This window comes from Gallus gallus, chromosome 3 (genome assembly GCF_016699485.2).
Source record: "Gallus gallus isolate bGalGal1 chromosome 3, bGalGal1.mat.broiler.GRCg7b, whole genome shotgun sequence".
Classification (NCBI taxonomy): Eukaryota; Metazoa; Chordata; class Aves; order Galliformes; family Phasianidae; genus Gallus; species Gallus gallus.
The window spans coordinates 104,946,553-104,959,996 of record NC_052534.1 but is presented as its reverse complement, the minus strand read 5'-3'; the positions used below and the strand labels follow the sequence as shown (position 1 = coordinate 104,959,996).

At 53.9% G+C, this 13,444-nt stretch overlaps 2 protein-coding genes across 7 annotated transcripts in view; both read right to left on the bottom strand.

Moving 5' to 3' along the window:
* Nucleotides 1–91: 91 nt before the first annotated feature.
* Nucleotides 92–8,441, bottom strand: PBK (PDZ binding kinase). Of its 3 annotated transcripts, none has more exons than XM_015285102.4 (8): nt 8,275–8,441; nt 8,017–8,087; nt 6,831–6,915; nt 5,822–5,964; nt 4,161–4,330; nt 3,014–3,143; nt 1,222–1,398; nt 92–618 (listed from the first exon to the last, which is right to left on the bottom strand). In XM_015285102.4, exons 2-8 carry the CDS (start codon nt 8,063–8,065, stop codon nt 404–406), a joined length of 969 nt encoding a protein of 322 aa, XP_015140588.1. In that variant the 5' UTR covers nt 8,066–8,087; nt 8,275–8,441; the 3' UTR covers nt 92–403.
* A 1,913-nt stretch (nt 8,442–10,354) lies between these two features.
* Nucleotides 10,355–13,444, bottom strand: part of SCARA5 (scavenger receptor class A member 5) — a 20,147-nt gene continuing 17,057 nt past the window's right edge. For 3 of the 4 annotated variants that reach the window (XM_040698083.2, XM_004935852.4, XM_001234365.6), the window contains exons 8-9: nt 11,559–11,756; nt 10,355–10,582 (exon numbers count right to left, since the gene is read on the bottom strand). In XM_040698083.2, coding sequence (XP_040554017.1) covers nt 10,446–10,582; nt 11,559–11,756 — 335 coding nt within the window. In that variant the 3' untranslated portion in view covers nt 10,355–10,445. The remainder of the gene's footprint in view (nt 10,583–11,558; nt 11,757–13,444) is intronic. The other variant, XM_040698084.2, reaches the window with a different exon arrangement.

The following is a 13,444-nucleotide window of genomic DNA, read 5'->3' as shown; positions in this document are numbered from 1 at the left end:
ACAACCCTGCAGCACCTGGGCCAGGGTGGCAGGGACGCCAACATCCTCAACTCCCAGCCTCGGGAGAAAGAACATCACTTCCACACCAAAGTAAAGAAGAAAGTGTATTTGACACCTGTCACGAAACACCAACTGAAGAGGACTGAATCAACACAGACGTTGAAAAGGTTTTTAAACTGCTAACAAACAGAGCAATTAAGAACACGGAGCGTAGCACAGAGCATTTAGCATATTGCAAACTAAAGTGCAGGCTGGGGAGGATTGCTTTAGAACTAGCAATCCTTTCTCTCCAGTGCTAAGATGGGTCATAACTCAACACGTTTAGGCTCTGTTTTTAAAGTACACAGAGCAGGGTTCAGGAACTTGAAGGATACCAACTACAGGAACAGCCTCACTCTTGAGTTCAGGCCCTGAGCTCTGGGGGCAGGCTTGCCTCCAGGACTGCCACCACATGAGCAGCTGAGGGACGCTTCTTTGGGTCCTCACTGGTGCAGATAGAGAAGAGCTCGATCACCTGCTGGTAGGATGAGTCCAGCTCATCCATGTTCAGGGCTGGACGGGTTCCCAAAGCTGCATAATACGCTTCCTCATCGAAGTCATCCTCATCAAAAGACTCATCTGGCCAAAAAAAAAAAACCCAAACATCAACCACGTCAGGAAGGGTGCAGTGCTGCGAGCTGCCCACATCTGAGGGCTCTGGCAGCCTTTGGAGCCCAGCTTTCACCCTTACTGTAGGGGTTGGGAAAGAACATGCTGGACTATAGGGGTTGGGAAAGAACATGCTGGACTATGGGGCTGGCTGGGAGGAAAGGCTGCAGCCAGGAGCCACTGGGCTCTGACACCAGGAATGTGAGCAAAATGCCCTGGCAAATGAGTTTGTTGGTCTGTACCAGCACTGCTCCAGGAGCAAGCAGGATGTTCCTGGCCCAACCCACGTGGGTTTTGGCTTTGGGGCACATCCCCCTAGGCTGCTATCTAGGATCTTCCCCCTCCCTGCACATCCCATCCACTCCTCCCACACTCTGTCTCATGTGTTTGGTTCCACTGAGTAAGGGCACAAACCTCACTGGGGCAAGCAGGAAGTGCTCAAATCAACTGCTTCACCCTTTGCTTTGTCAGAAGAGAAACAACTCCCATGTGCCTTGAGCACGGCAAGCTTGCTCTAGTTTGTCTTTTCCAGCCAACTCAAATGCACCCGTTGTGGGAAATATAGAAACAAACCTTCATCATCAGTGCTGCTGCCCAGGTTGAGGTGGGGCACAGACAGGGTCATCATCTCCCAGAGAGTCAGCCCAAAAGAGAAGATGTCAGCCTTGTCAGTGATCACACCGTCGTCGCTCAGAGCTTCCTTGGGCTTCCAGGGCTCAGTGCCGATGTAGTGCACTGTGGGATCACTCACTGCAAGGAATCAATGCAGTTTGAGGTGGCTGCTGGGACCAACACAACAAGATGCAGCCACAGCTCACCACGCAGCAGGATTCAGTGTGTTTGTAGCATGCAGAACCCACAGAAGTGTGGGATCACAGGGTGGGGTCTTGCAGAGGACTGAACCCATTCTGCTTTCCCATCTGTGTGGCCTCAAACTCCATAACCCATGGCTTGCTCTGCTCAGCACCTGATGCTGCAGAGGGTCTGCAGAGACCTCTCCCAGGGAGGAGATGTCATGGAGGAGCATGTGACAGCACGCAGGGGGGAGAAGCACTGAGGGTCAGGGCTGTGCTCTGCAGCTTAGCCCTCCCATAAGGCACCCTGCAAGGAAGAGGTTTTACATCATTTTTACCTGGTTGTCTCCCTTCCTCAGCCTGGCACCCCTGGGGAAGGAGTAGGACTGAGGAGACAGCGCTCCCAGGTCAACTCTCCCCTTTGCTCTTGGCCATGCTGACCTTGCCAGGAGACGAAGCCAACCCCTGGAGCTTACCTCCATCAGCCACCACCAGCCACGCAGTTCAGCTTAGTTTACTCAAACACAAAACCTATTCTCACCACTTAGTTCAATTTAATGCCTCGGTGATCATAACTAGCCTCAGGAAAGCTGAAATGCTCACTTCAACTTGAGAAGGAAGCACTGGGTCTGACTTGATCCCTCGCACCCCATTCATGTTGGTCAAACCAGCAGTTATAAGCAGGGTAGTGCCACATTTTCCCCCAGCTTTCCCTAGCAAATTCCTGAGCTGCCAGCAATCTCAGCTGCTCCAGAACCTCTCTTTCAGCTCTGATCTTCCAAGCCCTGCCTGTAACCAGAAGGGAATGCTGAAATCCCTCAGCACTTCACAGCCCGATGCGTGCTGATCCCTGGCAGCCACACGGATCAGGACCAGCATTCCTCTTGCTGGCAGCGTATGCTGTCTCCTCGAGATCAGGAGGAAGCAAAGCCAAGATCAGGGCTGAACAAGAGGATGGTTAAATGGGCCCAGAAATTGATACTTTAACCACGCTCCTCTCTGGAAGATTACACTGGGGCGCTGCCTCCAGCTCCCTTGCTCCTTATAAAAGGGAACAGCTACTAATAAAAACGTAATAGAGCAGCTTTATAAGTTACAAGGCTGTTGCAGGCCCAAGCACTGTGTAAAGCAGCATAGAAAAGCATTCTTGTAATTAGCACAAACACATTCCTGCTGTTCACAGCCAAGCCGCGACGCCATTAGACATCTGCTTCTCGTTTACATGAAGTCTTTATAATACTTGCATTTGGCTTGTGCTTCCTTCCAGCCCTATGAGAAACATTCATTTACTTTATGCTCTGGCAGCAGCATTGCCTTAGAACAGTCCAGCAGGGCCTCATCCAGCATTCTCCGCACAACAGCACTGCTGCCCACGGGGTGAGCGTGGAAGGGTATAGGACAGACATCAAGCTCTGGGGGATGAAATCTGGGCCTTGTGAGAGCCCCTTCACCCCCACACAGTGCACCCAACACCCCCCCAAGGACCCATGAGGGTGTGTTGGTGCTGCTGCTGTGGCCAGGCTCTGGCAGCCACCCAGCTGCCAAGTGCTATTCCCCATAGCCCAACCTACCGGTCAAGTTCTCATCCAGGGGCAGGGATACTCCCACATCACAGATCTTGATGGCTTCAAAGTCACCCTTAACAACAACGTTGGGAGACTTGATATCTCCATGGAGCAGCTTCTTGTCATTGTGAAGGTACTAAGAGGCAGAGGGAAGCAATTAACATCTACAGGCATTCATAGAATCATTAAGGATGGAGAAGAACTCAAAAAAAAAAATCAAGTCCAACCATTGACCCAGCACTACCATGTCCACTCATAGAATCATAGAGCCATTAAGGTTGGAGAAGACCTCCAACATCATCAAGTCCAAACATTAACCCATCACCACCGTGTCTCCTAAACTATAAAGAACGTGCCTATGGGGAGTCTGCTGGGCTGGCATCACCCAATCCCTGTGCTTGCTTTGAAGCACCCAAAGCACCCCAGAGCCCTCTGGGTGCACTGCAGGTTGTAGGCAGAGGTGAGAGGGTTTTTCCATAGGCAATCCCAAATCTCTGCTCCTTGTGTCCAGGCTGATATAAAATACTGAATTCTGCCTTGGCACTAGCAGTCAGCTTAAAGGTATTGTCCAGCCTTGCTGCTCCATTGCAGCAGTTCCCAGCTATATAGGGCTGCTGCTAGAGGATAACAAAAGGAAGTCAGTTGCTGGGCTTGTGAAGGGCAGGTACAATCCTTAGTTCTCCTATTACAAGGTAAATCATACTATGAAAAATATCTACTGCTGCTGAGCCTGACACAGGGCTACCCAAATAGGTATTAGATACATGCAGGAGCAGCTCCAGTGCTTCAGTAGGAGGTGCACAAGTGGCACCAGCTGGCAGCCACTGCTAACCAAGAGCAGCTTACTGCAAAAGCCCAGCACAGCATGGAGCTGGCAGCAAGCAGACAGGCAGGCAGCACAGAGCCAGCAGGACACACGTGCCAATGACTGCTGCTTCACTTTAAATATCACTCTGATCATAAGCTTCAGGAGTGAGAGGGGCACCTGGGTGCGTACAGCACCCAGGTTAGAAAAGCTCCAGTGCCTTACACAAAGTATTACAGCATCTGCTCTCCATCTGTTGGCACTTGGCCTTCTCGCACACTGCATTCATTTATTTTTCCTGCTAGATACAACCCCATGTGGAACAGCTGTGGTTAACACTAAACGTACCTTCAGCCCCCTTGCCATGCTCAGGGCAACTTTGGAAATTGTCGCAGCAGGGAAAGGGCCCAAACGTGCTGCATTTCTTTCTTCAATTAAGTCATTGAGAGATTTTTCTCCTCCAAACTCCATAACAAGACACATGCTTCCATCGTTGGCCTCAGTGAATGCACGGTAACCTTCCAAAAGAGACTGAGTTGGTTAGAGAGCTGGGTAGGGCTTTGGGCTCTATGGGAGGTGTCCCTATGGCAAGGCTTGGGGCTGAGGGGGCTCTAAGGGCCCTTCTGACCCAAACCATGCTGTGGCTCTCTGAAATCCACACCCTGAGAGATCTCACAGCACGTCTTTGTGCGGAAGCTTCTTGGAGGTGAAGCACCCATGGAGAGCTGTGTGGCCCCAGGTAGGGACAGGAGCCTCAGATTTCATGTGTAGAGGGAAGGAAGATCCTGTAGATTTCCACTTCCCAGCTCAGCTTTGCACCCTGTGACAGGGCGAGGGATTTACCCTGATGTCCACAAGGACTTAGAGTAGGGAGGGAGGAGTGCAGCAGGTCCACAGGGCTGACACCTGCAGTTGGACAGTGAAGAGCCAGAGAGCAAAACAAAGGGCAGGGGGAGGGGTCTGGGGAAGCCAAGGGACTGTTTCACAAGGTAAAACTATCTATGGGTGTGTGACCTCCTTCCACTTCTCACCCCCACCCATAAACAGGTGATGTACTAAACGATAAGGTTTTGAACAGCAGTACGGAAGTCTCACCCTGTCAATGATTTACAGCCCTTTTTACAAGGGGAAAAAAAAAGAAAAGCAGTGCACTGTTTGCAACGTGAAAGGTCAAGAATACCTTTGCTTTTCAATTCCTGCCAGAATCAAGACTCGCTATTTTAGTGATGCAAACAAAATTCCTTGTAGCTAATGGCATCTGTAATTCAAGTGGCCACGCTGAGGTGGTTTAAAGCACAAACAGAAGGAAAGTCAAACAAAGCTGCTGTCCTGACTGCCAGCAGAGGTGTTACATGAGATAAGGGCAGAAATTAAACACAGACCAAAGCAGTTTCTCAAAATATTCCTACCACTGACAGCCAAGATCCTGACAGAGCCTCCATTGTCACCCCCAGCCTGGAACAAAGGTGTGTCATAAGGGTGGAACCCAGAGCCCAGTTATACACATAGCACAGATCTCACCAAGATGCTGCTTGTCCTCTGCACTTACACTGTGCCCTCTCCATTCCCTGAGGTCATAAGTTAAGACTTCAGTGAGCGTAGCTCTGGTACAGGTGCTGCTTTTTCCTCTGGTTCTCCCACCACAGGTAGGCAGCCTACAGCTCTCCTGTGGGGTAACTCACCCAGAGCCAAGCGAGCAGCTGACACTGATCTCAACAGCCAGAGAAACACCAAAGGGTATTTCCTGCTCCAAAACTGATGCCCAGGGGCACTCCCAAGTCCCCGTCACGTAGGTGAGACAAAGCTGTCATGCCCCACCCCTGCAGGTGCCCAAGGCCAGGCTGGATTGGACCCTGGGCAGCCTGATCTAGTGGGGTGCACCCAGCCCACAGCAGAGGGTGGGGTCTCAAAGGTCCTTTTCAACCCAAACCATTCTGAGATTGTCTGATCCACCAGCCCCTACAGCTTGATTTGCAATAGGAGCAACACAGGCTGTGCTGGAAACTTACCCACAATGTTGGGGTGCTTGAGGCTTTTCAAGATCTTGGCCTCTTCGTTCAGTCTGGACTGATAGATGTTTTGCTGATTCTTACTGCATTTGGAATTAATTTTCTTCACAGCCCATGGGGACCGAGATAAACCTCTGGGAGATCTGTATGGGGAAACCCACACGTCTCAGTCAGACCCATTCCGTCTGTAAGGAGCACAGTGAACTCTGCCCAAGTCACCAAAGAGCTACTCCAGAGAGCATCTGTCTTTAGTTTATGGAAGGGAAAAAAAAAAGGGGGAAAAAAAAAGAACACTAAAATAAACTATAGCCTGCCAACCCAGCCTGTGGTGACAGGACAAGGGGGAATGGCTTTAAACTATAAGAGAGATTTAAGGTTAGATACTGGGGGGAATTCAGTACTCAGTGGGCAATGAGACGTTGGTACTGCTGCTCAGAGCTGTGGGTACCCCATCCCTGGCAGTGCCCAAGGCTATGGGTGGGCCCTGGGCAGCCCCAAAAGGAGGTGTCCCCATGGCAGGGCTTGGGACTGGGTGGACTTGAAGGTCCCTTCCAACCCAAACTGCTCTCGGATTCTATGAGCACAAACGCACTGGAAGTGCATAGTAACGTTTTGCCCACATACGTGACTCTTAACACTGAATTTGTAAGTGTTGTAGAAAAGGAGATGCGGACCAGCACTACTTCTAGGTAAAGGAGCTGAGGCCTGGGGAGGGAAGCAGTTTGTTCCACAGGCCAGAGCAGAGCCAGGGAGAGTCCCCACATACCTGAATTCCAAGCCAGGGAAAGGCAGGTGGGTTATCCCAAACTGACAGGCTCCTCCCTACATCTGAGCCCTCCGGTGCTGTGCTGGCACACATAAGACAGCTGGGAATGCCACAATGCTTCCCTAGTTCTGCCCATTCCAGCCTGTATTTTCTTACACAGAACCCAGTTGCTTCTTAACCCCTGACTTATAGAGGAGGAAGATGCCAGGCCTGCTCTGAGCACTGCATCCCTCTATCACCTACCTTTTCATCAAGTAGACATTCACCCCAGTGCCGTATCCAAGCTTCTGCATGGAGGGAGAGGCAGGAATAGTGATAGAAGCTGGCCCTGTGTTTGAGAAGAACAGAAAAATGCAGCCCCATGAATGCCCACGCAGGGACAGCAGCCTCACATCACTGGGAGCTGCGATCCACTTGTGACTCCACAGACATGCTGGTGCAAACTCAGAATTAAGAAAAGCTCCTTTCCAACCCCTCCTTTTCCCCCAGTATCAAACTGAAGTCTCAGTGAGATGTCCCTTCACCACTCCTCTTAGGTCTCTCGTGCAGGACAGATCCTGGTGAAGCTTTGCTTCATGTCCTACGTTCAAGCTGATGTTAAATTACAGAATAATAGAATGGCTTAGGTTGGAAAGGACCTTAAAGCTCGTCCAGTCCCAACCTGTGCCATAGGCTGGTTGCTGCCCACAGCCCCATCCGTGGCCTTGGGCACCTCTGGGTGTGAGGCATCCACAGCAAGACACAGCTTTTTGGTCCTTGTCTATTCTCTGGACTAACCCACCTTGATGGAATTGGCTCAGTACTGATTGGATGAACATACACCAACCCCAGGCACTGAAGCCAAGCATGGAAACCCATTTTGGGCTTGGACTAGATCCCTTTCTACTCTGCCCTTATGAGGCCCCATTAATGGAGTACTGTATCCAAGTCTGGGCCCCAGTCCAGGAAAGATGTGAGGGTCCAAAGGAGGGCCACAAAGGTGTTCAGAGAGCTGAAGTACCTATCCTATGAAGACAGGCTGAGGGAGCTGGGGGTGTTCAGTGAGGAGAGAGCTCCGAGGAGATCTCGCTGCGGCCTCCCAGTACTTAAACGGAGCTTATAAGCAGGAAAAATCAACCTTTTACATGGGTAGATAGCGACAGGACGAGGGGGACAGGTTTTAAACTAAAAGAGAAGAGATTTCAGTTAGATGTTAGGGGGAAATTTTGCACTCAGAGGGCAGTGAGATGCTGGCACTGCTGCCCAGAGAGGCTGGGGGGGAAGCGTAGGCTGGATGGGACCCTGGGCAGCCTGATACAACGGTTTGCAGCCCTGCCTGCAGCAGGGGGGTTGGAACCAAATGATCTTTAAGGCCCCTTCCAACCCAAACCATTGTACGATCTCTAGAGGCCTATGCCAACGCCTCTGACTCTTTGATTCCACAACTCACCGGGTTTCTCCTTCTGGTCCAGGCTGCTCTGAGATTTGCTGGTTTCCATGGCTACGAACCGGGGCTGAACGCTACAGCAGAGAGCAGAGATCTCATCACACCCCCAGCACAAAGAGGGGCAGCAGCCCGAGGGCACGCAGACAGCGCCGGGGGGCTGCGAGCCCAACGCTCGGCCCTGGGCCTCCGTCCGCAGCCCTCAGCTGCCTTCCCCACCTGAGGCAACGAGATCCACCCCCACCCCCCCCCCAAACCCCTCACCCAGGGCCTCTCCCAACCCCCAGAGCCCCAGCAGCTGTGGAGCCCACAGCGGGGACGCCCTCGGTTGCCCACAGGGCAGAGGGGAGCGGCCTACGAGCGGCCTCCGGGAGCTGCCGCGGCGCACCGCCCGCTACCTTTCACCTCCGCCGCCGCCGCCGTTTGAATACAGCGCGCGCGGGAGCTCCGCCCCCTTTCAGCCCTCCGCTACGGCGGCCGCGGGGGGACAAAATGCATCGGACGGCGGAAGGAGGTGCGGCTTCGCATGTGGGCGTGGCCTGGTGAGGGCGGGCTGCGCGGGGGCGTGGCCTAAAGGGGCGGAGCCTTCAGGGCGCCCTCAAGGGGGTGCTGAGGGGAGGAGGTGGCTGTGGGGTCCTTGTGAGTTCTCCAGACCTTTTGAGGGGGGTCAGTGTGGATTCCCTGAGCCTTTTCAGGCCTTTCTCACAGTTTCTAAGCCTGTGGGAGTTCCCATGGCATCTCCAGTCCCTTTTGGGGGTTTGTGTGCAGTCCCTAAGCCTTTTGGGGGTTCTCCCCAAGCCCCTAGGGGTTCCAAGCCCCTAAGGAGGGTCTCCATGGGGTCTCCTAGGGTCTCCATGGGGTCTCCTAGCCCCTGGATGGGTCCCCATTGGGATCTCCAACCCTTAAGGGACGTACCTATGGGGTCTCCAACCCTTTCAGTTGTCAGTGTAGGATCCCTCAGCTCACCATGGTGCTCAAGCCCCTAAGGAGGTCAGTGTGGTGTCCTTAAGGCCTCTGGGGGATCTCTGGTGTCCCACAAACTCCTGGGGTGTTCCCCATAGGGTTTCCAGGCTCCTAAGGGCGGTCCCTATGGGGTCTCCAGACATTCTCCATACGGTCCCAAGCAGTTTTGGGGGCAGTCAGTGTAGGGTGGGGGTCTCCATGTAATTTCCAGGCCCTTTCAGGAGTCGGTGTGGGGTTCCTAAGCCTTTAGGAGGGATCTCCATGTTGTTCCAAGACCCTAAGCAGGAGGGTTCTCCATGGGGTCTCCAGACCCTTTGGGGGAAGGTCAGTGTGGGGCCCCCAACCCTTTAAGAGGTTATCCATGGGGTCCCCAAGCCTGTTTGGGATCTCCATGGGGCTCCAACACTTTCAGGAAGGTCAGAGTGCAGTCAACAGGCCACTGGAGGGGTTCTCCATTGGAACCCCGAGCCCCTGGAGAGTTCCCTATGAGTTCTCCAGGTCCCTTGAGGGGTCAACGTGGTGTCCTTAACTCCTTTGAGTGATTTCCATGAGGTCCCCAAACCCCTGGGAGGTTCCCATGGGGTCTCCAGACCCTTTGGGGAGTCATTTTGGGGTCCCCAAGCCCTTTGGGGTGGAAGTATCTTCACGGGGTCCCCAAACCCTTTGAGTGGTCAGTGTGGGGTCCTTAAGCCCTTTGAGAGATCTCCATGAGGTCCCCAAGCCTCTGGGTGGGTTCCAAGTGAGGTCTCTAGATCTAAGGGGGATCCCTATGGGGTCCCTAAGCCCTTTGGAAGGGCTTTTCACGGAGTTCCAAGCCCCTAGGGAATTCTCCATGGGATTTCCAGCCCTTCAAGGGGTCCCCAGGCTTCTGGGGTTATGTTGCCATGGTGACCTCAAACCCCTGGGGCATTGTGTCCCTATAAAGATGCCACGTGGGGGCAGTAGCTCCCCAGACCCCGAGGGTGTCATGGTCTGGATATGCCCTTCCCCTCTGCAACCCCCCCAAACACTCCCTCTGCCCCCCTCCCTAACCCCACACCCACCGCCCAGGGCTGTTCCCACACCCAAAACATCCGAGATGTTTTTCCCTTATTTCCCGCAAGTTTGGGTTGAGCTCCAATTTCAACATCCCAGGCCGGCACCTCCCTCCTTGCCTCGTGGGGCCCCCATCCAGCCACCACCTCGCCGCCCTCCCCACTGTCTGTCCCCAAATCCCATTTGGATCATGGATCCAAATGCACGGATCCCCCCAAACCCCTAATCCCACTCCAAACACCGGGAGCCGTCGTCCTGAGCACTGGGCTAGGGAGCCCTATTAGGGAACTCGAATGGGGAATCGTAATAGGGGACCCTAATAGAGAATCATAATAGAGAAGCATGATAGAGAATAATAAAAAAAGCATTTATTCCTCCAATAAAACCTTTTGGGAAGCGAAGGTGAGGAGTGCTGGGTGTCCCCAGTGCCGTGTGTGTCACGGTGTCACACACTTGACGCCCGCGTCCTCTGCGTGACCGCAGTTGGTCTTGCCCCAGCTGGAGAAGGTGCAGAGCAGCAGGCTGTCCTCGGTCCCCTTGCAGGAAACGTCGTCCATCCAGATCCTGCCTGTGCCTGAGGGATGGGGATGGGGAGGGGTCAGCTGCGGGGACGGGGATGAGGTAGGGTGGGGATGAGGTCTGGGGTGGAGGCAGGGATAGGGATGGGGATGGGTCTGATGTGGGGACAGGGATGGGATGGGATGGGATGGGATGGGATGGGGATAGGGATGAGGATGGGAAAGGGACAGGAATGGAGATGGGGATGAGGATAGAGACAAGGATGGGGCTGGGGATGAGGATAAGGACAGGGATGGGGACACAGATGCGGTCGGGGATGGGGACAGAGATGGGGATGGGGACAGGGATGGGATCAGAGATGGAGATGGAATGGAGATAGGGATGGGGTCAGAGATGGGAATGGGGTCAGGGATGGCGAGGGGGATGGGGATGAGGTTGGGGACAGAGATGAGGATCGAAACTGGAATGGAGATGAGGACAGATAGTCAGGGACAGAGACAGGAACAGGGATAGGGATGAGGATGAAAGAGGAATGGGAATGGAGTTGGGGATGAGGACAGACAGGGATGGGATTGGGGATGGAGTTGGGGATGAGGATAGGGACAGGGATGGAGACACAGTTGTGGTCAGGGATGGGGAAGGAATGGGGGTGGGGACAGGGATGTAGATGGGATGGGGATGAGGATGTGAATGGGGATGAGGATCGAAGTTCAGATGTGGATGAGGACACAGATACAGTCAGGGATGGAGACAGGAACCAGGATGGGGACAGGCATGGGGATGAGGTCAAAGTTGGGGTGATGAATGGGGACAGGGATGGGGAGGGGACAGCAATGGGGACAGAGCTGGCTGCTCTCCATGCCCCGCACTCTCTCCAGCTGTGGCACCAGGGCATGGCACCACCTATGGGTGTCAGGATGTCCCCATGAGGGTTGGTTTCCAACCCAAACTCCCACAGCCCCGAGAGTGGCGCTGTCCAGCGTTGCCATCCCCATGTTGTCACTCGTTGTCACCCACCGCCACCTGCTCACCTTGACCGAAGCGGGCCATGCGGTACACCTCGTCGGCGCCTCGGAAGCCCAGCATCCGGCACACCACGTCCCCATCCTTCTTGTCCCAGCCGTCGTCGCACACCGTGCCCCAGTGGCGGTCATGGAAAACCTCCACGCGGCCCTCGTGGGGTCCTGAGCCGTTGGCCAATCGGATCAGCCCCTCCTCAGCGGCAGCTGCTGGGGCAGAGGGGACGTCAGGGGACATGGTGGACATGGAGGTACACAGGGGTGATGAGGAGGTTGGTGGGGGGTCACCGTGTGATGTGGTGTCGGAGATGTCCCACTAAAGCCACTGTGGTTGTCACCAAGGCCACCCTGTGTCCCCAGGCTGCGTGGCTGAGAGCCCCAGTGGCACACCATAGACCCTATGGACCCTAGTGGCTCCTCATGGACCCCTACGGCAGCCCAGTAGATCTCCATGGATCCCAATAGCATCCTACAACACCCCAGTAGCACCCCATGGACTCCTACGGCACCCCATGAGAACCCTATTGCATCCCAGTAGAACACTATGGGACCCCAATAGCCTCCAGTACTCCCAGTAGAACCCAGTAGCACCCCAATTGCACACTATGGGACCTAAGAGCACTCCAGGACCCCTATGGCACACTACAGTATCCCAATAGCCCCTCATGGATCCTGATAGAACCCTATGGATTTCTATGGAGCCCCCTCTATGGCATCCCAATAGCACCCTATGGACCCCTCTTGAGTATCTCAAGGGCCCTAACAGCACCCTACAGCACCCTGTGGACCCACAGAGCCCTTATGACACCACTCTGGTACACCACAGACCCCTGTGGCAGCCCAATAGAACCCTACAGTACCCCAACAGTACCCCATGGAACACCAATAACTCCCCAGGGCCCCCAGTAGCATGCCAATAGCACACCAAGAACACCCTGTGGAAACAGAAGAGTCACTCAGGACCTCCAATACCACCCAGTATGACCCCACACACCCCCAGAAGCACCCTTACTAAGCACCCTGTGGATCCTAATAGCACCCCAACATCACCCCAGTAACACTCTATGGATACCCATAGTCTATCTTAGACTCAGCAGCACCCTAATAGCACCCTATGGGACCCAGAGTCTCCCAGGAACCCTATGGCACCCTACAGCATCCCAATAGTCCACTGCTGGATTTCTCTGGGATCTCAATAGAACCCTATGGATCTCTATGGGACTCCAAAAGCACCCCAATAGCACCTCAGTGGCACACCAATAGCACCCCATGGACCCCAGATGAACACCTCATGGGCCCCAATAGCACTCAAACAGCTCCATAAGGACCCCCAGAACACCCCCAGAGGCCAATAGCCCCCCTAGTAGCACCCTATGAGACCCCAATAGTCCCTCAGGACCTGCAGTAGCACCCCAACAGAACACAAATGGAACCCCAGAGTCCCGAAGGACTCCTATGGAACCCTACAGCATCCCAGTAGCCCCCTATGAATCTCTGTGGGATCCCAGTCGAACCCAGTGGATCTCTATGAAACCCCGGAGTGTCCCAATACCACCTCATGGACCCAGAATCCCAGAGTGGTTTGGGTCAGAAGGGTTATAGCCAACCCAGCCTCAACCCCTGCCATAGGGACACCTCTTACAGACCAAAGCTCTATCCATGGCCTTGGGCATCTCCAGGGATGGGGCGCCCACGCTACTTTGGGCAGCAGTGCCAGGGCCTCATTGTGAAGAATTTCCTCCTAATATTTAACCTAAATCTCCCTCTTTTCATGTCAAGCCATCACCCCTTGTATCAGCCAAGTGCCTCATACTCAGTAAGCCCCCAAATCATCATTTCTCATTTTTTCCTGTGTGTGTTTGCTTTCCCTGCACCAATTCCTTCCGACTCCCTCAATG

Excerpts from the sequence above, each read along its gene's own strand:
- PBK (XM_015285102.4), bottom strand. The coding sequence starts at position 8,065 with ATGGAAACCAGCAAATCTCAGAGCAGCCTGGACCAGAAGGAGAAACCC. Across the intron at positions 3,144-4,160 it reads GCATGGCAAGGGGGCTGAAG|TACCTTCACAATGACAAGAA; the intron begins GTACGTTTAGTG and ends TCTGCCTCTTAG. Across the intron at positions 619-1,221 it reads CAGCAGCACTGATGATGAAG|ATGAGTCTTTTGATGAGGAT; the intron begins GTTTGTTTCTAT and ends TTTTTTGGCCAG.